A 27,460-nucleotide genomic window follows, 5' to 3' on the forward strand; every position below is an offset into this window, starting at 1 on the left:
AGGATGCCTGGCATGTCCTGTCAGGACCCTCTGTCCCCTGGGGACAGCTGCCTACTCCCCCGCACAGTGCCCCTCCTATATGCACTCCCAACCCCCAGCTCTGGGAGGACCCAGTGGAAACCTGGCCCAGGGGGATCCAGAATGCAATCCTTTCTGGGTTTCTCTCTTCACAGCCCAGCCCCCTTTTTCACGTGGGCATGAAGAGGACGGGAAGTGTCTCTTTTCTCTCCCACTGGAGCAGGAGGGGATGGGGCGAGACTCTGGGAAACTTCCATCTGGATGAACTCTAGGCTGACATGCCACTATCCACAGTGGGAGGACTTCGCCTCAACACAAAGATGAATTTCCAGGCGGGAAGGGCTGTTTGGCTCGCAGAAGGAATGATGGATGTGGTATCATTCTTCCCCATCCCCACCCCACCTTGTAGATAAACGAAAACTCTGGAGGTCATGAGGGTGTGGGGTGGGAGAATTTGGGGGAGGCCAGGTAGATGTTGGTGGGGGAGGCGGAATTATTCACAGTTGTCTGGTCCTGGACTCTGAAGGCCATGCCAGTTCCCAGCCTGTTCCTGTGCTGCAGGATGAGGGTCCGTCCCCTGGGCACCCAGCACAGGTCAGCCTGCCTCCTCTGGCCTGGTGGGACTGGTTTTTCCAGCTGGAGTAAGGGTCCATGAGGAATTGGCAGGGGCAGAGGGTTTTATGTAAATACCCAGGGAGTGCTCTGGGAACGGGGAGGCCGGTTTCCCAAAGACACGCAGGGACTGGCAGCTCCCAATTAGCCAGCCCAGTGATGTCAGTGCGGCTCTCCTAGGTGGCTGCGCCCACTCTGAAGGGCCTTGGCAGGGATACCTGACCATGACCTTTCCCCCAGGTGGGAGGGGTGCCTAGGGGGCTGCATACAGGACAGAGGCCAGGTCCCTTCCCACTGGACCCCCCCAACCTGGGGTCTGAACCACATTGGGGACCAGCCCTGGAGAGTGCCATGAAAAATCATCCCAGACTTTACTGAAAAAACTTTAACGTGGTTAATATTTGAATTTCCACCAAAACACCCAAATGCTGGGGAGCCCTCAGTGTGCTGGGCCAGTCCCAGAGGCTGTTCCCATGGCAACCGCTGGCAGGCCCTCCTCCCAGGGCACTCCAAGCCTGAGTTTCAATAAATACAATGCAAAGAAGTCTGATCTTTAAGCTGAGGAGACCAAGCTGGGGCGCCAGAGAGGGTGTGTTGTGTTGTCTGTGAACACACACGTGCACTGTCTAGCATACACACCTAGGATCATGTGCATGCACACAGCACCCTCAGATGGCCTCACATCACACACCCTTCACATCCATGCGGGTGCACGCACACGCGCGTGAACACACACACACACACACACACGCCTTTTCTTCCAGTACATAGGAAATTGAACATATACACCTTCCTTACAGACACACAAAAGATTATGTACACACGTGCCTTTCTCTCAGCCTTTGGCTAGGAGCTTGGAACTTGGGGTGTCCCCTCTTGGCTCAGAGGAGTGGGAATGGGGTGGGTCTTCCTGGGCATGGCCAGGGTGAACCCCAGTCTAGGGGCTTGGCATGGTGGTGTTGGCCAAGCTGGGCAGGCAGTGGGCTGTGGTATTGGTTGACTGTGCCCAGGAGGGGAAGGAGTGTAGGTTGAAGATAGGAATGCTCCAGCTGTTGACGGCCAGTGTGATGACCAGGACCCCAATGATGTTGAGCAAGAATCCTGCCCGGGCCTGGAGGGAGGAGAGTCAGTTTGGCTAAGCAGGGGCTGGGCTGGGCCACCCCTAAGCCCCTGGGTGTTCAGGGGTGCATAGGAGCCCTCCCACTAGCAAAATTATCTCTGGGAAGTCCTTCCTTTGGCCTAATCTGCAGCATAGCCAGTGCCTTTGCCCCTTGCTTTATTCCCAGTGCTATCAGGGAAAAGGGGCGCTCCTCCTGAGCTTCCAGGGCCCTGGGCTTGTTCTCTCTGAACTCATCTCCCTGAGTGTGCCTGGCACCTTGGAGCCTTCCCCATCTTCCCCACCCAGTTCCCTCCCTCTCACATAGCAGGGGGATGGCAGGGCCTGAAGATGCTGCTACTGAGAGGTCATGTCCCAACCTCCCCCACTGCACCTTCACCCCAGATGAGAGCCCACTCAACTCTGAGGCTCTCAGTGGCTTTAAGCTGCTTTGTGGTTCACCAAGATGGAAAGTTAGAGCAGGAAGGAGGTATGAGGCATTCAGGCCTCCCTGTCACTCACCATATCCAACACTTTGAGTCCCCCAAAAGAGAAGACGATGGCATTGGGCGGGGTGGCCACAGGCAGCATGAAGGCCAGTGAGGCGGCCAGAGTGCAGGGGAGCATGACGTAGAGAGGGTGGAGGCAGATGGCTTGGGCCTGGATGGGAGATAGTGGGCAGAGTTAACCTTGCTCCCCATCCTGGAGGGGAGGTATGGCCCCCAATTCTCCTGCTTCCCCTCTCTGGGAGACACACTTCTCCCAGAAGGCACTAGGTGACCTGGGAAGGGCCTCTTGACCTCTCTGGAGGGAATGAGTGTGTCGGCCTGCCTCGTGGGGTGTGGTGAGGGGAGGGGCCCATAAAACGGATCTCAAAGGGGCTCTGGGGGTGTCATCAAAGGCTTCAGGAACATGCCTGGGGAAGAAGGGGCTGGGGACGCTTCGGGGAGCAATTTCACCCCAACACCTCAGGAATGACCAGAACAGGGACGGGTGGGGAGGTAGGTGAGGCCACCACGATCCCCATCAGGATACTCCAGGGGTGACATCACCAGGGAAAGGGTGAGTCGGGGCCAGAGCACCTTGGGGCCCAAGGTGGCTCAAGAGCCTAGAGAAGGATGGAAGTTCAGGGGTCATCTTCAGGAAAAGAGGAGGTACAAAAGACAGGTCACTCTGCCTAGCAGGCAGAACCTCTGGTGAGGCAGGCAGGAGGGCTACCTGGAGGAGGTGTTTCTGAGGGCCAGCTCACCATGGAGGCTAAGATGGGCAGGAAGATCGTAGTGGTGGCCACGTTGCTAGTGCACTCGGTGAAGGTGGCCACGATGAAGCAGAGGATGAAGGCGATGGCTGGAGATGGCACACTCTTCAGTGGGGTCAGCTTGTTTCCCAGCCACTCTGACAGGCCCGATCGCTGTGGGTAGGGGAGGATGGCGTGTGAGAGGCAAGGCTGCCTGGGCCCCCGAGTCCTCTGCCAAGGCTCTGGGAGGATCCCGCTCCTGCTCACACCTCTCTGGTATTCAGAGTCAAAGGCAGCTCTAGAGGGATGACAAGACCCAGCTAAGACCAAGGGATGCCCTTTCCTGCTCTTGAAGAATAGTTGGGTGTGGGAAGAAGGGTCAGATGAGGAAATAGGAGAGGGGGCCAAAGGGCCTTCTAGGGAAACTTGGAGCCTGATGGGAGCAAAAATCTTTGACTGCACTTACTCCTGCCTTCCTGACCCCTCTCAGGAGGTCCCTGGACAACCTTAGCCCTCTTCCTGCCCCTTCCAGTCCAGTGGCTTGGGGCAGAGGGGAACTTGCTCCTGGCAGGGAGAGAAAGTTGGGGGAGGACTGCTAGAGGCTGGAAGAGGCTGATGGGAGGATGGGGATGGAAAAGCTCCGAGGTCTTGCCCTGCCGCGTCTGGAATGCCAGGCTTCAAGCCCAGGAAGCGGGGACTTAATCTCGCTTGGTGGGGCCAGCACCTACCACAGCATTGGGCACAGTTAGTGGATGAACATGCCAAAGACCCGGGAGTCCCCTGCATCCATCCCTGACCTGGGCAGCTGCCTCCTGTTTGAGCCAGAACATGGAGGACCAGGGATGCTGTGTCAGGGATTTCCCTCTTTTGGACGGAGGCTCTGGGAAAAGATGTTCTGGTCCCCAGAGCCTGAGTGGGTGTGATCATGGTGCCCCCTTGTGGCTGAGGCAGGCAAACCGCGTTAACACAACCCCAACTACTTCGGTGCGGACGTTACGGCGTGCTCTTTCTGGCAGGGGGCGAGGGCCTGGGGTGGGATAGCATTTGTCTCTGGGAACAGGCCCCGCCCACCAGGGAATTCCGCCTTCCCTTGAACTTTGAGAGCTGAACTAAGGAGAGGGCTCTAGGGCTTGTGTGTCTTCCTCCCTCATGGGGGCTCTAACCTAAGTCTCTCCAGCTGCTGCAAAGGCTCTGCCCACCCGTGGGGACTCCTACAGGGCGACCAGGTCTCCCCTCTGTGGGACAGAAGCAGGACCCCCTCTTTCTCTGCCACAGAGTCTCCCTCACATTGGGAAAAAGAAAGACGCAGGAGCCAGGAGGGGGCCGGGGGCGTCTCACCTCACTGCCCTTGGCCAGAGCATAGCCACCACCCAGCAAGAGCACGATATTCCAGGGCATCTTCTGGTTCACTGTCTTCCAGTTGAGGAGGGCAGGAGGGGCCTTCAGCTTCCCTGGGTTTTCTACTCCCCAAGCAGAGAAGGATGGGTCACCAAAGAACAAACAGGCCTTTCTTCTCTCCACTTGGGGGCTCCCTGTGGAGTCCCTTTTGGAGCTTAACGCATGCAGGAGGGGACCCTGAGTTCTGCAACATCTCAACTTTGTCCCCGAGTCCCTGTGCCCTTGGCAAGTAGCTCCAGCCTTTCTGGGCTTTGCCTACTCCTGTCAAATGTGGTGGAAGGTACATTACATACTTGAAGGCAGGGGCTTCCCTCTCCCAGTCCAGGGGCTTACCTGGGTCCTGGGTCAGCCCTGGGAACTTGGAAGGTACGATGAACATAATTATGCCGATGAAGATGGCCACTGTCCCATCGGACAACATGCTGTAGAGGGTGCAGGGAGGGCTGGCTTAACGGCTTGGGGCTGCTCAGGGCTGCGGGGTTGAGGGTGGTGGCGAGGCGACGTCCCACAGACAAGCCTGGGAACCCTCATCCCCCACCAGGTGTTACCTCCTGTTCTGCACTGGGGACCTACAACCCTCCCTCCTCCCCAGCACGTGAGCCCCAGACGTGTCCTCCTCCCATTGCCTGCAACTCTCACCTCTCCCCTTTGGCATTGGGAAAAGCCACGTTGCCCCAGCCAAGAAAAAATCCTGGCTCCCGGGTGAACCAGAGCAGCACCAGGATGACAAACAGGATGCTGACCGCCTTTTCTGCGAAGGTCATGGGGCCCAGCAGCCTGTGCTCGGTCTGGATGACGCTGTAGGCTGCTTGCTGTCGTTCCTGCGTGTTTTCCCCAAAGCCAAAGTTCTTCCGGAAGCTGTAGGCAGAGGGGCGGGGCAGCTCGTGGAGGGCCTGCACCAGGCAGGGAGCAAGCGGCTTGGAGTGCCTAAGACCTAAAGGCTGACGCTCACAAGAGGGCGTCTCAGGGCCATGATACTCAGGCCCCGGCTCCACCTGAGGTTCTGGAGGAAGAGCGGAAGATTTTTAGGGGTCATAGTTCGTGCTTAGCAGGAGGAGCTGGGTTTCCCCATGCTTGGCCCTGCTCCATTGAGCCCCTTTTCCTCCAGGGCTTCTATGGTGCCGAATCCTCCCTCGCCCAGGATGAGGAGGACCTAGCAGCTCAGACCTCGGGACCTCATCCGGCCCTGGCTTACATCTCTCTTCCTCCAACAGCCTTTGGGAAGTCCTCCTTTCCTCCTCTGCCTGCTCTGGGCATCCCCTGCCAGCCTGAGCCCCACCTGCATTGTCTCAGAGGCACAATGGGCTACAGCCCACTTCCTTCTGCTGCTGACTTCACTTGTGTTGACATTTAACTTTCCACTTGGGTAAATCTCAAGCTCCCTGCTGGACTGTGAGTTCCTTCACGCTTCACACATCTTTGACTCCCCTATGGCGCCTGGCACTGTGCTGATCTCTCTTCCACTACCACCTTGCCTTGTACTAACCCCCAACCTTCAGCCAGCTTCCTTACATTTCCCAAGTGATTTTTCCAAAGTGCAGCAGCAATGCTTAAAAACTTTCAAGGGCTCACCACTGCCTGGGCAGGAAGGGCAAATTATAAGCCATATTACAGTAACACTCATACCAGGCACACTCCATACTCATGGCAGACGTCACTAATCAGTCACAGACTTGATACTAACTGAGCCTTAGCAAGTTCTCCCACGATTTTCCAACTCAGAGCTCCAGATAGTGACTGCCAGGAATCCCGGGTTGGAAGTAGGAATGGAATCTACTTATTACTCTTGGCCTCAAGGACAAGGTCCAGAGGCTTAGGTGGCACATAGAGCTTCCAGAACCATCCTGGCCTACTTCTCCAGCTTCATGACCTGATGCTCCTTTTTGCTGTTCGTGTTTTAGCCCTGAGAACTAGAGTTCTCTCGAACACATCATGTCCTTTCTTGTCTCTGAGCTTTGTGCAAACTGCTCCTGCTGCCTGGAATGTCTTCACCCTTTCTCTCCCTGGCTGACTTCTAGTCCTGCAAGATTCAGCCAAGGCACGATCTCCTCCAGGGTGTTCTGAAATCTTCACTCACCTGGGCTGAACTAGGCACTCTTTTCTCTGTGCTCCCATAGCATCTGGGCTTCCCTCTGTCATGGCCCCCACCATATCATCATCCACCTGATGGGCTACAAGGACAGGGGCTGTGCCTAGTTCCTTCTAGTATTCTCAGTGCGTTAGTCACCACCTGGTATACGGTAGGAACACAGCAGGTGCTTCTGTAACTAACCATGCTCGGAGTGTGCTCCTTAAGCATCTTTTAAAGGATGGTGGAGCATTATGGGAAGGGGCATCAAATGACCTGGTTTGCAGTCCCAGCACTGACAAATCTAGTTGAACCACTCCTGAAGCCTCAGATTGCTCATCTGTGAAATGGGGTAATACTCTCTATCCAGTAATTTGCTCAAATGGAGATCCAAGTGCACAGAGGGGCCTTGGGAGGGAGAAGCCTTCTCACTGGGATGGTAATGATATCATTTTCTTTCCACAGCTGGACCCAACTGGAAGCTCCCAGTGCTAAGGGCAGGGACTTTGCCACTTACTTGAATCCTAGAAAGAGAATCTGCAGCCACAGCCAGGCCAGCAGCAGCAAGATGATCATGGTGGGGAAGGCGAAGCTGAACCAGGAGGCGAAGTTCACCACGTTGCCATTTTCAGGGAAGAGCCTGCAGGAGGGATGTGGGCTGCCGTGTGACATTGCCCCAGAACTGCCTAGCCTCATTCACCTTCCAGGGAGTGTGTGGATCCCCCAAGATGCCCCACCCCTTGTCACTCACGAGTTGACCTGGCCTTGCAGCACCAGGTTGGGCGTGGTGCCGGTCAGCGTGGCAATGCCCCCAATGCTGGCAGAGTAGCACACGCACAGGCTCATGCACTGGCTGATGCGGAGATGCTCCTTGCTGTGATGTGTCCTCCCCTCTGGAGGAGCAGAAGCGACAGGGAGGGCCTGCCCATTATCTGGAAACAAGGGAGAGCCCAGGTGGGGGCGGGTACAGGGCCAGCTCTGGGGAACATGGCCCGGGCTGCAAGGGCCTCCAGGGCACCTTATCTTTGAACAGCACAGACCGGGGCTGGGAGGAGGACAGATGCTGTCTCCAGGCCTGAGGGGCCCAGCATTCCCCATAGTCTCAGGCTGGGAGCGCCCTCGGCCACCATCTGGTCTGACCTCTCCCTTGAGAGAAGAAAGGAGGATGACCCAAATCACACAGGAAGAATGGCGCCTAGGTCTTGGACTGTCCACCTACACTCCAGCTGTCTTCTTGCTACGGTGACCAAGCATCTTGGTTTGCCCAGGGATGAGGGGATTTCTAACACAGGGGACTTGACATTTTAAAACAATATATTTTTTAAAGAAACGGGGTTTCCCATGTTGGCTAGGTTGGTCTCGAACTGCTAACCTCAGGTGATCCTCCCGCCTCGGCCTCCCAAAGTGCTAGGATTACAAGCGTGAGCCACTGTGCCCGGCAGGGACTTGATATTTTTAAAAAAGGAAAAACAAATTGGTCACTGTCTTTCCTCTCTTCCCAAAGCTCCAAGATGACCATCCCTTGGAGCTGGACAGACCCTCAGACTCTCTCCAAGAACCAGGGGGTTGGGGCAGGCTCTAGACTCCTCTTTCTCACCAAGCTTGGTCACCTCCTTCTGGGGACTTGGTTCCTGGAGCTCAAAGGTGGGGTTGTTGCTGCCCTCCTCGACATCCCCGCTGGTTTGCATGCTGTGCAGTTGGTCTAGGACGGCGTGTGCGATGGGCACCATCATGGCCGAGGTGGCTGTGTTGCTGATCCACATGGACAGGAATGCCGTGACCAGCATGAAGCCCAGGATTAGCCTAGGGATGGGCAGACAGACACACTGCTGTTCCAGCTTTCCTCAGGGACCAGGTGCCCAGAACATCTCCCCAGCAGGTTCTCCTGTGCTGGTGTGTGGGAACTCACAGGGCTGGCCGCACCCCAACAATGAGGAGCACACAGAGGGCGATGCGCTTGTGCAGGTTCCAGTGTTCCACCGCGATGGCCACCAGCAGCCCCCCGACAAACAGGATGTTGGAGTCCTTCAGGTACTCGATGGCGACCTGGCAGGTGGACACATGGCTGAGCAATGGGAAGACCCTGGAGTCTCCCACGGTGCCCCTGAGCTTATGGGATGCAGTCACTGACATTCCCACAGATTGGCATTTTCCTGGTCTCTCAAAACTGGATGGAAATGGTCTTTGAATGATCTGCCATTTTTTAAAAATTAAATTCCACTTTTTGCAGACAGGGTCTGGCTCTGTTGCCCAGGCTGGAGTGCAGTGGCACAATCACAGCTCACTGCAACCTCTGCCTCCTTGGCTCAAGCCATCTTCTCACCTCAGCCTCCCAAGTAGCTGGGACTACAAGCATGCACCACCACACTGGCTAATTTTTGTATTTTTTGTAGAGACAAGGTTTTACCTTGTTGGACAGGCTGGTCTCAAACTTCTAAGCTCAAGTGATCTGCTCATCTTGACCTCCCAAAGTGCTGGGATTACAGGCATGAGCCACCGTACCCGGCCTGTATTATCTGCCATTTAGTATCAACAAGGTTTCTCTCTTCTTGACAAACTCGCTTTATCTCCCTCTGGGAACAATTAATTGGGATAATCTACTGTGATTCGAGTTTCAAGCCATGGACTGTGAGATAGATACTTTAGTGCTGTTTCTAAAAACTAGACAGCAGTTCTCAAAGTGTGGTCCCTGGGCCAGCATCATCACCGTCACCTAGAACTTATTAGAAATAAAATGCTTAGGTCCCACCCCAGATCTACTGAATCAGAAACTCTGGACCCAGCCATTTGTGTTTTCACCAGCCCTCCAGGTGACTCCGATGGTATTCAAGTTCGAGAGCCACTGAACTAGAAGTATACGAGTGTGTTAGCTGGCCTTCAAGGCCCCTTTTCCAGGTGGCTATGCCTTCCACCTTTCACCTAAGGCTGGTTAATCACTCCCACTCTGAGCGAACTCTCTGCACCAATCCTGCACCCCTCCTCGCCCCAGCCCGCAGCCTTCTAGCTGACTTCTTCCTCATGCAGAGGCAGGAACCCCTCATCCATGTGCCCTGCCTATGATGAGTCTTTCTTAGTCAACAAGGTCTGAGGGAACCCACACCCTCCCCCCCGCCTTCTGCATTGCCCAGAATGCTTTCTCCTGTGGATGGAGGCTCACCTCAGAGGCGTCCACAATGCCCATCATAGGGAACAGGACAATGGGGAAGAGGGCGGTGACAGCCAGGGGAAGGGCCTCAGTGCACCAGAAGAGCGCCATGAGGATGATGGTGTACGCGCAATAGGCCTCCTGCAGGGGGTAGGGAATCAGCAGAGCTGTTAGAGGGTCTGGCCTGTGTCCTAGAGCCATGCCACCTCCTGTCCCTCAGACAAACCAGGCCATTAGTAACTGCCTGTGACACCCACAGTCATTGATTCCCAAGCCCAAGGTCTCTTTTCAAAATGCAAATAAAAATCAAGGCAAGGTACCAGTACCACCTTGTCTTTGACCTTGGGGAGCCCGGACGTGATAGGCCAGCCACATCGGAGAGTCTGGAGTTTGTTACCAGTCCCCTCCCAGCACGAGGGGATTGCAGGGGGCCCAGCTGAGGGTCCCAAGATGAGATGGGGGCTGCCAGAAGGAGTGGGAGCTGGGCAACGTGGACCTTTGCCTGGCACCCTGGCCTTTCCCAGCTCTTATCACAACTTGCAAGATATGTTTATTGGTTGGATATTTAGTCTTTGTTCCTTCTGCTAGGAGTGAGCTCTCCATCAGACAGAGTCGGTTATGTGGCGTCTGAATCCTTGGAGCTCAGGATTCAGCAGGCTTTGGAGCGGATCTTGTCAGAATGAATGAATCATTGGAGAGTTTGGGGAATGGTGGAAGATCTCCTTTCTAGCAATCCTGGTCTGGCTGCTGCATGACACAACTTCAGAGGTGCAATTTACATTTATAGGCTATGTGAAGTTGCCCTCAAGATGCTTGTACTGTGCAGGGAATTGTGGGGCAATGCTGAGTCATAGTCTTGTGAGCCTTTGGGTACCAGAAGTCCCCCTTTCCTAGATGAAGCCCCCAAGACTAGAGAAGCCTGACCTCAGGCCTCAAAGGGGACCTGGGGCAGGAATGAAGGCCCACCCTCCTTGATAGAGCCTCTCCCAGTGCTGGGGAATCATTAGCCAGGAGGCTTTCCAGGGCTAGAGAATCATTAGCCAGGAGAGGGCACCTGTATCCCCTCTCCAGGGGCTGGGCACCTTCCCACTCTTTGTTTGCCAAGGGAAGGGGCCCCATGCTGGGGTTTGTTGGACAGTGGGGCCAGGGAGCCCCTGCTCCCTTAACCAACCCTATCGCCCTGTCATTGTCTTTCTACCTGGTACAGGCTGAGCTCACCCATTATAACCTCACACTCTTAGTACCCTAAAGCTTGGGAAGGGTCCCTGTGGTGGGAGTAGGAGGTGGCCCTTTAGTATTGTCATTTTTGTGGTTTCACGAAAACCTAACAGCTATTAAGGTGGGTGTGGTGGTCTCACCTTATAGATGAGCTCAGAGGGTAAATGGCTGCTCAAGGTCACAAAACTATTACAAAAAGTGGCAGAACCAGGATGGAACTCAGATAAGGCATTGGGATTGTGTAACTTTCAAGCGCCACCTAAGAGCACTCCCCTTGTAGTCTTTGTGAATAGTGCCCCAATAATTGTTAAGTGTGTAGCCTGCACAGCTGCCCAGCTGCACACCAGCTGCACCAAGTCTGTCCGAAGCCAAGCTCTCTTTTCACCAAACCTCTACTACTGCTTGTCACCCTGGACATAAACTCATCAGCCCCAGAAGTGGGGTCATTTGACCCTCGACCAGAGAAACCCAGCCCCCCTCTTTCCCCCAGTGGGATTCTGCTGATGCTGGTGTCTCCTTACCCACGATGATTGAATGGCTAGTTACCCTCCCCTTGGACTAAGGACAGGCCAACCCTCCTGGACCCTGGTGTCCTCTACCCTGTCCACCTAGAACTCTCTGGTCAGAGGCAAGGAGGGGGTTGGGGTGGTGCTCACTCTGCTGATTCGAGAAGAAATTTCTGTAGAAGTATCAGAGGATGACTCTGTGCCAGATATCATGTTCTATGTGCTTCAAATGCTTTTATAAGTTGCATTTAGTTGCTCTCAGAGGTAATAACTATTGTTCCCATTTCACAGTTAAAAAAAGAAAGGAGTTAAATACATTTCAAAAATGCCTCAAATCACACACATAGTAAGTGGAGAAACCAGGCCATCTGGTTCCCCAGCTCCAGCTTTCACCTGCTATCCTGAGCATGATCACTTGCATTTGAGGGTGTCCTCAGCTTCAGGCTCCCTGTGACTGCTGGGGTGTAGGGAGAATGAGCTGGGACTCTGAACCCAGAGCTATCTTCCCAGGGCCTGCCACGTCCAGTGGCTGGGCTCTGTTAAGTCACGTCACTTTGAGACCCCATTTCCATACTCCAAAGGGAGCAACAGGCTGGGCATGGTGGCTCACGCCTGTAATTCCAACACTTTGGGAGGCTGAGGTGGGCAGATCACGTGAGTAAAGGAGATTGAGACCAGCCTTGGCAACATGGCAAAACCCAGTCTCTACTGAAAATACAAAAAATTAGCTGGGTGTGGTGGCAGGCACCTGGAGTCCCAGCTAGTTAGGAGGCTGAGGTGGCAAAATCTCCTGAGCCAGAAGGTTGAGGCCGCAGGGACCTGAGATCACACCACTGCACTACTCCAATCTGGGCAACTGGAGTGAGACTCTGTATCAAAAAAAAAAGGTCAGACTCACCAGTGTGTTTAATACATGGCTCCCTTCCCCTCTTTGTTTCTGTCTGTGATGGATCTCCCTCTATCTATGGATCAAAACCCAAGACCTGTTCCAAAGTTCCATCCAGAAGCCTTCATTAACCTCGATGGCTTTGGCCCTGTGTCCCCATCCCACCTCCTGGGCAGCCTGTCAAGCTGGAGCACAATTCGCTGACTTGTTCTTCCTGCATCATGAGATTCTTAACTGGGGCATGGAATTCCGAGGATCCACGAAGTTAAATGGGGGAAACTATTATCTATTCACTAACATCAAACTAAGGTTATGAACATGGGGAACGAATCATAGTGCTATTAATGGTATTATTGCTGACTTCCTCACAGATACTTGATGGTGGCTATCAGCTATTAGATACCAATCCAGTTGTTGCAGTTATCTCAGAATATATCTTTTTTTAATTGCATTTTAGGTTTTGGGGTACATGTGAAGAACATGCAAGATTGCTGCTTAGGTACACACGTGGCAGTGTGATCTGCTGCCTTCCTCCCCTTCACCTATATCTGGCATTTCTCCCCAAGCTGTCTCTCCCCAACTTCCCACCTCCCTCTGTCCCTCCCCTATTCCTCCCGACAGACCCCAGTGTGTAGTGCTCCCTTCCCTGTGTCCATGTGTTCTCATTGTTCAACACCCATCTATGAGTGAGAACATGCAGTGTTTGATTTTCTGTTCTTGTGTCAGTTTGCTGAGAATGATGGTCTCCAGCTTCATCCATGTCCCTACAAAGGACACGAACTCATCGTTTTTGATTGCTGCATAATATTCCATGGTGTATATGTGCCACATTTTCCCTGTCCAGTCTATCATCCATGGGCATTTGGGTTGGTTCCAGGTCTTTGCTATTGTAAACAGTGCTGACCCATCTGCCTTGGCCTCCCAAAGTGATGGGATTACGGGTGTGAGCCACCGCGCCGGGCTGGGCCTAGACATTTTGACAAGACATAAAGGCCCATCCTGAACCTAAGTGTGTCTGAGCAGTCAGTGCTGTACTGTGGCTACTACTTCACTTTTGTATCATTCTATCTTATTAGCAAGCTACATTTCTAGGTTAACAGTTCTACCAAATATGAATATGAAAGTTTATTTTTAATGAGACAATGTTGCAAATTATGGCCAACCAACATTTCACCAAATACTTCAAGCATAAAAAATGAGAATCTTCACAAAAATATGCAGAGACACCACAAATTGGTAGCTGCCCATAACATTAAACAAACTGGACTCTTAAGAATGGCTTCTCAACAGCATATCATTTTAATTATAACCATTGCCTAGTCCAGGGAAAACTAACCTGTTTTTTAAGCATCATTGCAATATTGTATTCCAGTAAACCAAACTATGAGTAAATGATACATGCCTAAAAATGACCATGGTTTATACTATCAGTGGCTACTGGACTTAGGACTAGTCCAAGACCTTGATCTAGATTTTGACCTAGACCTAGACTGTGATCTTGACTGAGATTTGGATCTAGGTGGTTCTTTTTTCCTTGATTCCTTTTCATATCTTGAGCCAGACTTATAATGTGTTTTGGAATCTGTTTTAGAGGTGCCTCCAGTTTTGGTGTGAGATGCAGACCTAGAACGTGATTTAGCCTTCATTTCTTTCTTGGGCTGGGACTTGGAGACCGTGATCTTGAATCGGATTTAGATCTTGAAAAAGTTCGATTTCGGTGTTTGAATCTATCATTGTCGGAATGGCTTCTGCTATGCCGTGGTCTTCCAGTCGGTCTACTGCTTCTAGGACTATAGGATCTTCTATGGTTGTAATCAAAAGACCGACTCCTTGATCTCCTTCTTTCGTATCTTCGGCTTCTTGAACGTCTGTATCTGTCATAGTCATCATAGCGTGAAGAACTGTACACATTCCTCCCTTCCTTGGCTTTCATCTGATATGGTGTCTTCCGATCTCCCTGGGCAAGCTGTATTTTAATCTGCCGTCCACAAATCCACTTTCTGTCCAAATTATGGACAGAAAGCATCGTCAGCATCACCAACATCCTCAAATTGAACATAAGCAAATCCTCTTGGACAGCGAGTGTAGAAATCAAGTGGAACATACACATCAACTATAGGACCATAACGACCAAATTCACGCCGTAAATCTTCAGACCTGGTGTCATCGGCCACGTTCCTGACGAACAGAGACGTGTTTGGGGGACGCAGGCAGTGAGACATGGCGGCGGCGGGTCTCGGTCGAGCGCACTAACGGATTCAGCAAACCGTCCGCGGCTCTGGCGCCGAAGCCTCAGCCACACACAGCCAGAGGGCTCCGCTAGGGCAACCGCCTCTTCTCGTGAGACTTCACTCCCGCCTCCACTCCCCCCTCCTACCTCGGCGCAAAGCCCCAGAATATATCTTGACATTCTGTTTACCTCCATCATTATTTTGAAATTTTGGTAGTTATTATACCAACGTTAGATCTTATCTAATGCACTAGCAAGGAAGCACATCTATTTCTGAGCTGGAATTTATTTTTCCATCTTTTGATACCTGTATTCAAAATAATTAGTTTATTTGTCATCCCATCCTTCTTTTTTTTTTTTTTTTTGAGACGGAGTTTTGCTCTTGTTACCCAGGCTGGAGTGCAATAGCACTATCTCGGCTCACCGCAACCTCCGCGTCCTGCAATTCAAGCAATTCAACCTCCGCTTCAAGCAATTCTCCTGCCTCAGCCTCCCAAGTAGCTGGGACTATAAGCTCGCGCCACCATGCCCAGCTAATTTTTGTATTTTTGGTAGAGACGGGGTTTCACCAAGTTGACCAGGAAGATCTCGATCTCTTGACCTCGTGATCCACCCACCTCGGCCTCCCAAAGTGCTGGGATTATAGGCATGAGCCACCGTGCCCCGCCAATCCCATGCATTTAATTTTGAACACTTCATTTCTTATTTTTTTAATTAAAAAAATTTTTTTAGACGGAGTCTCATCCTGTCGTCCAGGCTGGAGTGCAATCGTGCAATTTCCGCTCACTGCAACCTGCGCCTCCCGGATTCAAGTGATTCTTTTGCATCAGCCTCCTGAGTAGCTGGGATTACAGGTGCCCACTACCACACCCAGCTAATTTTTTGTATCTTTAGTAGAGATGGGGTTTCACCATGTTGTCCAGGTTGGTCTCGAACTCCTGACCTCAGATAATCCACCCACCTCGGCTTCCCAAAGTGCTGGGATTACAGGCATGAGCCACCACACCCACCCTAAATTTTTTTAAATTTTTTTTTAGAGGCAAAGTCTTGCTCTGTTTCCCAGACTGAAGTGTATGGTGTGATCATAGCTCAATGCAGCCTCCAACTGCTGGGCACAGGCAATTCTTCCACTTCAGCCTCCCAAATAGCTGGGACTTTAAGCATGTGCCACAATGCCCATCTTTTTTTTTTTTGTAGAGATGGATCTTGCTTTGTTGCCCAGGCTGGTCTCGAACTGTTGGCTTCAAGTGATCCTCCCACTTCAGCCTCCCAAAGTGCTGGGATTACAGGTGTAAGCCACTGTGCCTGGCCTGTGCATTTCAAAGTAATTTTCTGAACAGGGCAGAACCAAGACTCTGGGAGGTCTGGCATTGCCTTGTTGACAGCTGCTGATGCTTAGAGGGTTTGGGTTTGAGACTGAGGTGCTGTCAGGGTTCTCAGAGGCCCCTGGATCAGGTCCCAGCCTCTTAGCACTCCCTCAGGGCAGAGCCCTAGGGGTCTTTTCTTCTTAGGCACACAATATGTCCAATTACAAGGTCAGTATCCCCAGTTCTAGAAGTGGGGATTTGGGGATCAGCCCTATCCTTCCAGGTCACTCTAGTGCTCTCTGCATTGCAGCCCAGCTCTATGGAACCTAGGCCAGCCCAGCCCAACTACACGCTGGCTGACCGCTGGCAGCTCCCAGGGCTACTGCCCTGCCCAAGTCCAGGGCACCATTCTCATATGGAGTTATGCGGGGCACAGCCTGCACCACAGTCCCTGGTGACCCCTCCTGGAGCTCAGAAATCACCGGGGAAGAGTTTTCTCCTGGTGGCGAATGCTTTTCTGCCTCTATCCCTGCCTCCTCCTTCCCCAGGCCAGCAGGGTGGTTGTTCCCCAGCTCTGTCCCTTGACCATAGCAGCTTCTCTCCTCTCAGGATCCGTTTATGGGCTCCTGAGGACAGGAGCCAAGCCTCTTTCTCCTCTGTGACTCCAGCCTGTCACTCTTTTGCAGGTGCTGGTCTGGTCTGTAAAGACTCCTTTCCCACTAGTGTCACCCCCACACCCAAGGAAGTCACCCCGTTCAGATCCTCACTCTTCTCCACCCAACAGGCAGTCTCTGTGATTGGAAGCTCACTGAGGGCAGGCCCTGGGCCTCCTGCCTATTCATTAGCCACTCATTCCACAGATACCCTCTATGGGCCAGGCACCCAGTTCTGCTGGGTCCTCCCTTGAGTGTTCCCATTTATTTCTCTGTAGCCCTGGCCCACTAGCCTAGTTCAAATCTCAGCAAGACCTCTGCAGAAGCCTCCTTATTCATCTCCCAGCTTCCTCTCTTGCCCCTGAAATCCTCTCTACTTGCTGCAGCCAGAGTGATCTCAAGGCACTTCTGTTTAATTTGCACCCCCCTCCCCAGCATACACACACTCACCTCAAAGCAGCTCACACCCCTTCAGTGGCTTCCTGGTGCTTTCGGGAACCTAAGCTCGGGGTTGGTCTGTGCCTATGTCCTCACACTCTCCCCCTCACTCTCTCTGCTCTGGCCACACCATCCCTCTGTGGATTCCTCAAATACCGCATCCTACTTCTATTCACAGGGCCTCTGCACGTGACCTCCTCTCTCTGGACCTCTCTTCCCTCCCAACTTTGCCTAGTTGATATCTACTGGTTCTTGAGATCTAAGCTCAAATATTTGTTTTTCAGGCTGGCTTCCAGGTTGGGATAGAGTTCCCATTTTTCACACTCTAAGTCCCTGTACCTCTTCTGCACAGCACTCATCATAGTCTGCAATTAAACATTTAGTTTTAGGGACTAAATGATGAGTATCAATCTTTGTCGTCAGACCTTCCCCTCCAGGGAGCAGGGTGCAAGTCTGTTTCCACTCACCCCATCAGGGTGCCTGGCATCTCTATAGCAGAGGTGACACTCTGGATGAATGGGTGAATGAACGTGGGTGCTAGGGATACAAGCATGAGTCAGGCCCAGCACTGGCCCTCGGGGAGTCTGAGTGCCTGTGTGGCTGGCCTGAAGGCAGGGCTGCTTGCAAAGATAGGGGTGGACAGAAGACAGAACCCCCAGAGGGGCTTCCAAACCTTAAACCTGGCAGCTTGTTTCTTCTGTAGTGAAAAAGCACATGTCCAGGGCATGGGGTGCTGAGTGCTGAGGCCCTGCTTTACTGCTGTGTGTCCTTGGGCAAGTTACTTAACCTCTCTCAGCTTTTCTGGTAAGAAACATCAGGCATTTGCAGCTGTAAACACATTTATCTCCACTATGCAAATGGGGATAAGAGAAACACCCACCCAGTGGGTTACTGTAAGGATAAAGAGAACAAACAAATGTAGGAATAAGGTTTTTAAAAATTTAATTAATTAACTTTTTTTTTTTTTTAGACAGAGTCTCACTCTGTTGCCCAGGCTGGAGTGCAGTGGTGTGATCATAGCTCACTACAGCCTCGACTTCCTGGGCTCAAGTGATCCTCCTGCCTCAGCTTCCTGAGTATCTGGGAGTACAGGCGTGTGCCACCACACCTAGCTAATTAAAACGAAAAAAAAATATTTTTTTTGTAGAGATGAGGGTCTCACTATATTGCCCAGGCTGGTCTTGAACTCCTGGGCTCAAGCAATCCTCTCATCGCAGCCTTCCAGAACACTGGGATTATAAGTGTGAGCCACCGCACCTGGGCAGGAATTAGTTTTAAAGCATTGTAGCCTGTGAGCATGTAGCAGGGTTGGTGCTGGGAGAGAAACGTGCTCCTGGGCTTCCAGGGAAATCAGAGAGAATACATGAGGCACAAATGGAAGTGAAGGTGCCAAGGAGTCCAGGGCAGACTCCAAACCCGGGGTGTGTGGCAGGTGTGGGACCTGTGGACATCTTGGCCTCTGTCACTGGCATGGTACAGCCTATGACTGTCAGGCAGCAGCAGATGTGCCCACAGTCTCAGAGGTGTCACACCTTATTCTTTCTGGTGATTGAAGGTTAACCCAAGGGTGGGGACGGGCTGGCACATGGGGGACACTCCCACTGCCCCTCTGCCCCTAGCAAGTGGGCGTGCTGCTGGCAGTGAGCACTCCTGGGTCTCAGGAGCAAGGCGAGGCACTGGGTGGCAGCCTGCCAAGCACCTGTAAAGCAGAGACCAGAAGAATGCAGCTCAGAAGAGAAGGGGCCCCGTTCCTGTGTCTCCTATTGTCTGGGTTGAGGAAGGCTTCCAGAGGGGGTACCTTGAGTGGGTACCGAGGGGTGAGTAGGAGTTCAGTTAGTGGGCAAAGGGGCTTGGGGTGAGGGAGTAAATGTAGAATGGAATGAGACATAAAAGATCAAGATGCATTCTTGGAAAGAGCCCTGTCTGCCCTGAAAGGAATCTAGGACTTTGTCTGGAAGACAGCGGAGAAGAAGGGAGAAGGCCTCAAAGAGTTTTAAGCAGAGAGAGAGTGGCATAGTCAGACTGGTGGTTTAATAAAAGATTACACAGATACTACTATACACAGTTTAAAAAATTCGTGTGCAAGTATTTGTATACACTTAGGGAAATTTCTGCTGCAGGGGTTCGTACATTTTTTTTAGGTACTAGAATCCCCTTGGCAGCCTGATGAAGCATTCCAGTGTCTTAGAATAATGTTTTTAAATGCACTAAATAAAATACATAAAAATGAAACCAATTTTACTGAAATACAGCTATTAGGCCAGGCGCAGTGGCTCATACCTGTAATCTCAGCACTTTGGGAGGCTGAGGTGGGGGGACTGCTTGAGCCCAGGAGTTCAAGACCAGCCTGGATAACATGGCAAAACCCCATCTCTACTAAAAATACTAAAAAAAAAAAAAAAACCCTCAAGAAACCAAAAACCTAGCTGGGCATGGTGGCGTGTACCTGTAATCCCAGCTACTTGGGAGGCTGAACTGGGGGAATCACTGGAACGCGGGAGGCAGAAGTTGTGGTGAGCTGAGATTGCACCACTGCATTCCAGCCTGGGTGACAGAGTGAGATCCTATTTCAAATAATAATAATGATAATAATAAATCAATTAAAAAAATAAACAAATAAATAAATACAGCAATTTAAATACGAAAAAGTGCTGGGTGCAATGGTGTGTGTCTACTTGGAAGGCTAAAGCAGGAGGATTGCTTGAACCCAGGAATTTGAGGCCAGCCCGGGCAACACAGTGAGACTCCATCTCACAAACCAACAAAAACATGAAAGACTCTCGGGGGATGAAGTCTTTTCCAGGAAGAATAGGCAGATGCCAGATTCCTAATACCTTTGAGGACTGAATATCCAAAGGGGACAATGGCCAGTTCATATGTAAAAATATGTTTCACAACTCCTGTAATAACTAGCAGAGATGCCCAACCAGGACCTCTGCAGCAGTGGGCCCTAAACAATCAGGATTTGCTCGATGACTGCCAATTCCCTCAATTTTTGCCACAAATTCTTTACTCCTACTTCCAACTCAGGGCCAACCTAAGAAAGCCAAATATGCCTCTCTAACCAGTCACCTGGGGTGTTGCTTGTAGTTAGCTGTCCACGGCTTCCCTGTGTCAACAGCCTGCACTGGAGCCTTCCCTTTTGACCATTCTAAAGCTTTCCCATCCCACACCTGCACTGAGGCTGCACGTGACGGCAGTGACTCTTCCTGTCCTTCGCTTGTTCTCATTGAGATGTTCTTCACTGATTTGCACACCTTGATGTGAATGACTTTGTTGCATCAGCTTCTGTCTTAAGAAACCAAAGGGAACAATGAATTTCTGAGTGCTGGAGAAAACCAGAGTCCGGGGAAGAGTCCTGACATCACGGTCTGGGCCGGGGCCAGCCCTGCCTGTATGCACTAAAGAACAAAATGCAGGCCGGGAGCGGTGGCTCATGCCTGTAATCCCAGCACTTTGAGAGGCCGAGGTGGGTGGATCACGAGGTCAAGAGATCGAGACCATCCTGGTCAACAAGGTGAAACCCCATATTTACTAAAAATACAAAAAATTAGCTGGGCATGGTGGCGCATACCTGTAGTCCCAGCTACTCGGGAGGCTGAGGCAGGAGAATTGCCTGAACCCAGGAGGCCGAGGTTGCGGTGAGCCAAGATCGTGCCCTTGCACTCCAGTCTGGGTAACAACAGCAAAACTCAGTCTTAAAAAAAAAAAAAAAAAAGAACAAAACACAAGCCGGCACCATGAGGAACATGGGATTCCCATGCTCCCCTATGAATTTGATCCTCACGACAGCCCTGAGCCTTGTTGCTGAATCATATCCAGAAAACTTGACTGTTGAAGAGGGTGACTTACTTTCCCATTCCTGGCCCTCACCTGGCAGGTACCAATAAGCAGGGACATGATTTAGTAATATGGGGGCAAAGTCCAAGTTGGGGCCTCTACCCCAGGGATCCCCCTGGCCTTTGAGGCTGGCTCCTTCTTCTGATCCTACTTCCAGGTATCCCAGAAGCTAGAAGACCTATGTCCACACAGCCACAGGCATGGCTATTCCTAGGGACACAGCTCACCACTCTGGTGGGTGACTGGACATGCCTTCCTGTTGTCTAGGTGGGAACATCTGAGGCCCTCCTGAGCACGAGAGCCCATTTGAACAGAGCGATGGAGAAGTGAGGCATCTACACAGTGCTTCAGACCAGTCTGTGTTTTCCAGGGGCCCAGAAATTCAGACAAGAGGCAGAGGGTGAAGGGAGCACGTGTTTCCCAGGCCCTTGGTGCCAGGCACTCTGTATATGATAACTGTGCTGTCTCATCTCATCTTCACAACAGTCCCTTAGAGATGACAGGGTTTGAAGAAGCTTGGTCAGGTCACATGGCTGTACATGCTGCTCAGTGGATTTGAACCCACACCTGTTTGGCTCCAAAAGCCATGTTTTGTTCACTGGACTCTGCTATCTCAACTGAGAGCCAAGAAATCTCAAAAGACAGAGGCGGGCCTCGGAACAGAGGTCCAAATTCCTTGTATGGGTTTCATGACGGAAGTGAATCATTCAAGTCCTCTTCTGCCTTTGAGGTTCAGAAACAGCTTGCATTAAGGGTATTTTAATTACACAGATTATTATTTTTTTAGATAAGGACTTGTTCTGACTTGATTATAAATTATTTTTTGAGACTGAGTCTCGCTCTGTCATCCAGGCTTGAGTGCAGTAGCACGATCTCAGCTCACTGCAACCTCTACCTCCCAGGTTCAAGCAATTCTCGTGCCTCAGCCTCTTGAGTAGCTGGGATTACAGGTGCCTGCCATCACGCTTGGCTAATTTTTGTATTTTTAGTAGAGATGGGGTTTTACCGTGTTGGCCAGGTTGGTCTCGAACTCCTGACCTCAAGTGATCCGAACTGCCTTGGCCTCCCAGAGTGCTAGGATTGCAATCGTGAGCCACCGTGCCTGCCCAACACACAGGCTTTTGAAAGAAATAAATGATCTAACAATGCTTTGAAGTGCACGGTACAATGCTTAGCACATAAAATGTTCTCCAACAAACATCAATATTATTATTATGGACACAAATTTGAACCTAGGCTGGGGCTCTTTCTTCCCCCTTTGGAGGCCAGGGCCATGGGGCTAAGCTTGCTGACATTACAGAGAACAGAGGTTCAACACGGATACAGGACAGATCCACTTTGTCCGAATTCCTTCCTTTCTTCATTGAAAAAGTTGGGGTTTTTTTTGTTTGTTTTTTTTGAGATGGAGTCTCGGTCTGTCACCCAGGCTGGAGTGCAATGGCGTGATCTCAGCTCACTGCAACCTCTGTCTCCTGGGTTCAAGCACTTCTCCTGCCTCAGCCTCCCGAGTAGCTGGGACTGCAGGCATGCGTCACCACACTTGGCTAATTTTTGTGCTTTTGTAGAGTTGGGGTTTTATCATGTTGGCCAGGCTGGTCTCGAACTCCTGACCTCAAATGATCCACCTGCCTTGGCCTCACAAAGTGCTGGGATTACATGTGTGAGCCACTGCGTCTGGCTTAATAAGTATTTTTTGAACATCTACTTAGTGCGAGGTACTGGGGATTCTGCATGGGACAAGACAAAGTCCCTGCCCTCCTGGAGCTGACATTCTAGTGCAGGAAGCCAGAGAAGAAGTAAAAAATAAGCAAATAGATAATTTCAGAGCGTGAATACCCTATGAATAAAAGAACAGGGCTCTTCCCCAAGAATGACTGGGGTTGTTCAGAGAAGGCTTTTCTGAGGAGGAGGATGTAAGCTGAAATCTAAGGAACCGGAAGGAGGCATCTGGGGGAATAGTCCAATGTGAGGAGCAGGCGGGGCACAGGGGATTGAGCCTGGGGAGTCCAGGGCTGAACCTTGGTGACCCCTGGCTGCTCAAAGAGGTTTTATCCTAAGTTTGACAGGAAGCCAGTGTAGAGAGCTTTTTTCCCCCCCAAATTAAAGTGGGGGGTCTTACTATGTTGCCCAGGCTGGTCTTGAATTTCTGGACTCAAGCAATCCTCCCACCTCAGTCTCACAAAGTACTGGGATTATAGATGTGAGCCACTGTGCCTGGCCTATGTAGGGTTTTAAGCAGGGTGAGACACATGGGAAATGACCGGGGAGACAGTGGGGTGGTGGAATGGCTCCATTCAGATAATTTGGTGTATCAAGTGAGCAGGACCTTCTGTTGCATGTGGAAAGGAGGGAAGGAGAAGAATCAAGAATGACCTCAAGTGTTTGGCTATTGCAGCAAGGTAGATGGTTGAAGCATTTCTTGATGCATAAGCCAACCGGAGAAGGGCAGGAAAGGTTTTGATCTGGACGTGAACAAGCGTATGCTGCTTACAAAGAAAATATTCAATCCGGAGGTGGCTGGTGTTGATTGGATAACGCAAGTTTAGAGTTAGGGCTGGGGTTACAGATTGAGGACTCACGGGCATGGAGACACTTTGTAAAGCACGAGATGGATAAGATCTGCTATGGGCAGTGGGGACCCTGGAGAACCTCAGAGTCAAATGGAGAAGGTGTCACCAAAGCCAAGAGAAGACAACACGGCAAAGACGGGTGACAGCTGTGACCAATGCTGCTGAGGGGTTGAGGAATGTTAGAATGGCCCAGGGTTTGGTCACATGGAAATTGATGGGATCTGAGTCTTGGAGCTGGGAGCTGACTAAAGAGAAAGTGCCCTTGCAGTGTAGACAATGTCCTGAGGCTCTCTGTTATGAGAGAGAACAGAGAAAGAAGGCAATATCTGGAAGGAGTGAGAGCTGTTGTTTGTTTAATATGATCGGTATTATAGCACGTCTGTATGTGGATGGGGGAGATCAGGCAGAAAGGGAAATAATTATCTTGTAGGGGACAATTGCAGGAGCAAAGTCCTTGAAGGGGGCTGGCCTCTCCTATATAGAGCCAGAGTCAGGATGGGGCTGGCAGCATCTGTGAGCCAGAGGCAGGTGGCAGGGCAGGATATGGTGTTGGGAAGACAGGGCTCCTAACACATCTCAGCCCCACGAAGAGGCCTGCTTTCCAGCACCGGCTCAGGATTTCCTGTGTGACCTGGGCACAGACTGATCTTTCTGGGCTGTGCTACCCCAGGGCGAGGGTGAGTGGGAAGAAATCGTAGTGCCTGTCTGGCTTCCCTCCTGGGGTCAACACACTTGCCCCAGGCTATTGGAAAAACTCATCTGATGGGTCCCCAGCACTGAGATGCCACTGGCTTTGGCCTGAGATGAAGGTCATCTCAAAGGTCAGCTGAGCCTTGCCACTCACCAGGAGTCAGGGGCCTAGGGGCCGTGCCACCACCAATACCCCTTTAGGATACCATGAGCAAAAAAGCTTGCCTCAATTTCCATATCTGTGACAAAAGGAAGCAAATGTCTTGATGGGCAGTGTTGGGGTGTGGGGCGGGGGCAGAAGGCAGCAGGGTGTAGAGAGGACAGCACAGGCTTTGGCACCAGATCACACCCCCAGCTCTCAACCTCCCAGCTGTGTGATTTGCCAGAGGCTGACTGTCTGTGAAGACCGAGCTTCAAAGCCTTCCTCCTGGACCCTTCCCAAAGCCCCAAGCTAATTTCAGATTCATTCTTTTGTGTTCTTTTTCTTACAGAGGCGGGCCCAAAGGTGTATAATATCCGAGCTCTATGAAACTCGGATCTGCCCTGGGACTTTGACTAAGGGACTTAACCTTATTTTCCCCATCTGTCAAATGGGACAGTCAGGCCTGACCTCTTAAGATGGCGGAAAGAGTTACTGGGTGCCGAGGGCAGGGCAGGCAGTGGGGGCTCAATTTAATGAGAGATGAAGTTAGGACTTCTGCTGGGGGTGGAGGGGAAGACAGTGATGCCTGGTTGTGTCCAGCTCTGCCTCCATCAGGGGAACAGTTTTTGTGCTGTCCACCTGCAGGGGTCCCCTCTTCCAACTCCCACGCCTCCTCCTCCACAGACTTAGCCCTTGAAGTCACAGGTGAACTCTTTCTCTTCCTGCTTATGCTCTTGAAGAAGCAGACCGCCTGCATCCGGCTTTCTCCTACTCTCCTGCCATTCCTCTTCACACTGTGCCACTGCTCACCTGGCCTTTCCCTCCCCAGCCAGCCTGTCTCAGCCCCCATGGAGCTCAGTTCAGGGCTAGGTGGGCACACAGTAGGCAGACCAGTTCCATCTGCCCCTGCTGCATCTCCTTGATGGAACTGGTTTCCTGTTTCCTAGGACAGTGGGTTGCAAATCCGCATAAGCAATTAACACTGGGCTCCTATGGCTGGATGCCAAGAAAAAGCCCCTTTTGACCTCTTAGCCCTCAGTCCTCAGGAGGACCAGGGGGCCGTAGCCTCACTTCCAGGGCAGGGGCAGTGAGGAGTTTATGCTGGATCCTAAGGATGCTCAACCCTGGCCCTGACAGTCCCTCCCCTGCCCCCCTGGGGTTATCTGTGCCCAGAACACCAAGTCCTTACCTTACTGGGGATGAGGATGGGCAGAGGCAGCAGGAGAATGGGCAGGAGGAGCACAATGAGGTAGGAGCGATAGGCCCACAGGGCCTGCCAGCAGGTGGCCATGGTGTGGACCAGCGAGGGCTGCCACAGCCACTGCTTTCAGGATCTGGGAAGCAGAAGGACCAAAGACGCAGCTGAGCGGGCAGGTGGCTGGGGTAGGCTTATATAAAGCCACTTGAGCGTTAACCATTGACCCACTCTGGCAACCAGAACGTTTTTGGAGTCAGGGAGGTGACAGTAAGGAGGAGGGACCCACAGGCGGAGTAAAGATCAGGAAGAGAGCGGGACAGGGAGGGAGGAAAGACCAAGGAATAACAAGCTTCAGGTTCCTTCAAGAAGTTAAGCCCAGCGTTAACTCTTTCTGTCCTGGGAGGCTGCTGAGGGTGGCGCTGGAGGAGCTGGAGAAGGAAGGAGAGTCCCCCAGCCACCCTCCACAGGCAGCCCCCAAACCCCCTGTACCTGCCCGCCATTTCCTTTCTCCTTTTGTTCTCCCAAGCCAGGTTCTCAGCTGAGCACTTTAGGTGAGAGCCTGGGTGGGGTGGCCCTGCCCTGCCCTGCCCTGCCCACAGAGATGCCCTAGGAATTTCCAGTCTAAGACTGTCGGCAGCCAAGGCCTGGAGCAAGTCCTCCTCCTCCTCCTTCCAGGTATCAAGGACCATCAGAGTTCCTGGTCCTGACTGTGTCTTGTGTGACACTGATCTGGTGACTTAACCTCTCAGAATGGCCACTTCCTCATTCTGCAGTAATATCTTGCTATGGCAAAGCGTAAATTAGACGACTTATGTATGTTGAGCTTTGAGGCATGGCAGGTGTACAATGAAGGTTAGTTTCTTTCAGGCTCTTCCTAGCCCTCTTTATCCCCCAGAAAAGATTGTCTCTTGTGTTGGAAACATACTAGATCTCTCATTTATCCGGCATCCATCCATCCGTTTATTCCTCCCTCCCTCCACCAAGCAAGTATTTAGCACCAATTATGTATTCAGCCCTGTGCTCAGTGCTAAGGATACAGGGATTAAAACGCTGCTGCTGCTAGTGGTCAAAGCTGACATTTGCTCAGCACTTAGTCCAAGTCAGTTAGTGTATTTCATTATACTGTGGGTTAGGTGTTACTAATCCATTTAACAGCTGGGGGAACTGAGGCCAAAGGACATGGAGCCAGCCAGAATTCACACATGCATTACCGGTGCCTTAAGGGAGATCCAAGCCAGCGCAGAAGCCCTGGGTGAAGGGCGCCAGGCAAGCGTTCCTGGAAGAGACGGCATCAGAGCGAAGGCTTGAGAGCTCAGTCTTATTTGGCCAGGAGGTGATAGGGGAAGGAGCACAAGGAGAGGGAAGAGTGAATGAAAGCCTGGAGGGTGGCGTGTGTGTGTGGGCGTGTGCACGTGTGCATGTGTGTTGAAGAGGGCAGGTTGTGGTCCGGAAGAAATTGTGGGTCTTATCTCTGACCAGACCCTCTGTTTCTTGACACCCTCACCCCTCCTCACCTTGACTTCATGCAGCTGAAGATCAATACATGTTTCTGAGGTTATTAGCATGTGATGATCTGTGTGTGCCGGGATAAGGAGGCAGGGTATCAGGGAGAGTGTTTCAGGCAGTGAACAGTCTGGGAAGAGATGCAGAAGTGTGGGGACATTAAGAGAACAGAAGATTCTGCATGGTTGGACTGTGGGTTTGCAGGGGACAGGCTTAAGAGCTGATAACTACAGTTCTGGGTGTACCATAGCATGGCCTGTGCTATCGTGCCACTGAGACACTCCTGGAGCCAGCAGAGCTTTTATGAGAACAACTCCTGGTGCTTTCTGCAGGGTGGTCCTAGAGGTCGGAGGGACCCAGGTCAAGGGCTCCTGGAGTGAGGGCAGGCTGGATGGAATGCTTCAGTGACACAGGTCAGGCTAGCCACCCCAGCCCCCATTCAGGCATGGCTCCTTCACTCCCACACGGTGCCCTGCCACCTGCCCAGGGCAAAGTAAGCAAGAGCCAGGAAGGACAGGGAGACACAAAGGGTTTCAGACACTCAGGACAATGCCCCCATTCTGTCTCACCTTGGTGGAAGCATCTCCCATGGCCTGAGGCTCTTAAGAAGCCACAAGAAAAACCAGGCCCAACTTCACCCCCAGGAACAACATTCACCACGTGTAAAACCTGCATTCCTTTACCTGACTCTCCACACCAACCCTG

General features: G+C 51.8%; 1 protein-coding gene and 1 pseudogene across 1 annotated transcript; both read right to left on the bottom strand.

The window, feature by feature from the left end:
- Nucleotides 1-1,000: 1,000 nt before the first annotated feature.
- On the bottom strand, nucleotides 1,001-25,418 carry SLC13A2 (solute carrier family 13 member 2). The gene is made up of 12 exons (XM_002748254.6): nucleotides 25,244-25,418; nucleotides 9,587-9,715; nucleotides 8,339-8,475; nucleotides 8,027-8,232; nucleotides 7,181-7,361; nucleotides 6,947-7,069; nucleotides 5,001-5,219; nucleotides 4,695-4,783; nucleotides 4,302-4,423; nucleotides 2,976-3,137; nucleotides 2,249-2,386; nucleotides 1,001-1,741 (listed from the first exon to the last, which is right to left on the bottom strand). The coding sequence occupies exons 1-12, from the start codon at nucleotides 25,343-25,345 to the stop codon at nucleotides 1,568-1,570; spliced, it is 1,782 nt and encodes a 593-aa protein (XP_002748300.1). The 5' UTR covers nucleotides 25,346-25,418; the 3' UTR covers nucleotides 1,001-1,567.
- On the bottom strand, nucleotides 13,693-14,478 carry LOC103793201 (serine/arginine-rich splicing factor 10 pseudogene; annotated as a pseudogene).
- Nucleotides 25,419-27,460: the final 2,042 nt, after the last annotated feature.

This window comes from Callithrix jacchus, chromosome 5 (genome assembly GCF_049354715.1).
Source record: "Callithrix jacchus isolate 240 chromosome 5, calJac240_pri, whole genome shotgun sequence".
Lineage (NCBI taxonomy): Eukaryota > Metazoa > Chordata > Mammalia > Primates > Cebidae > Callithrix > Callithrix jacchus.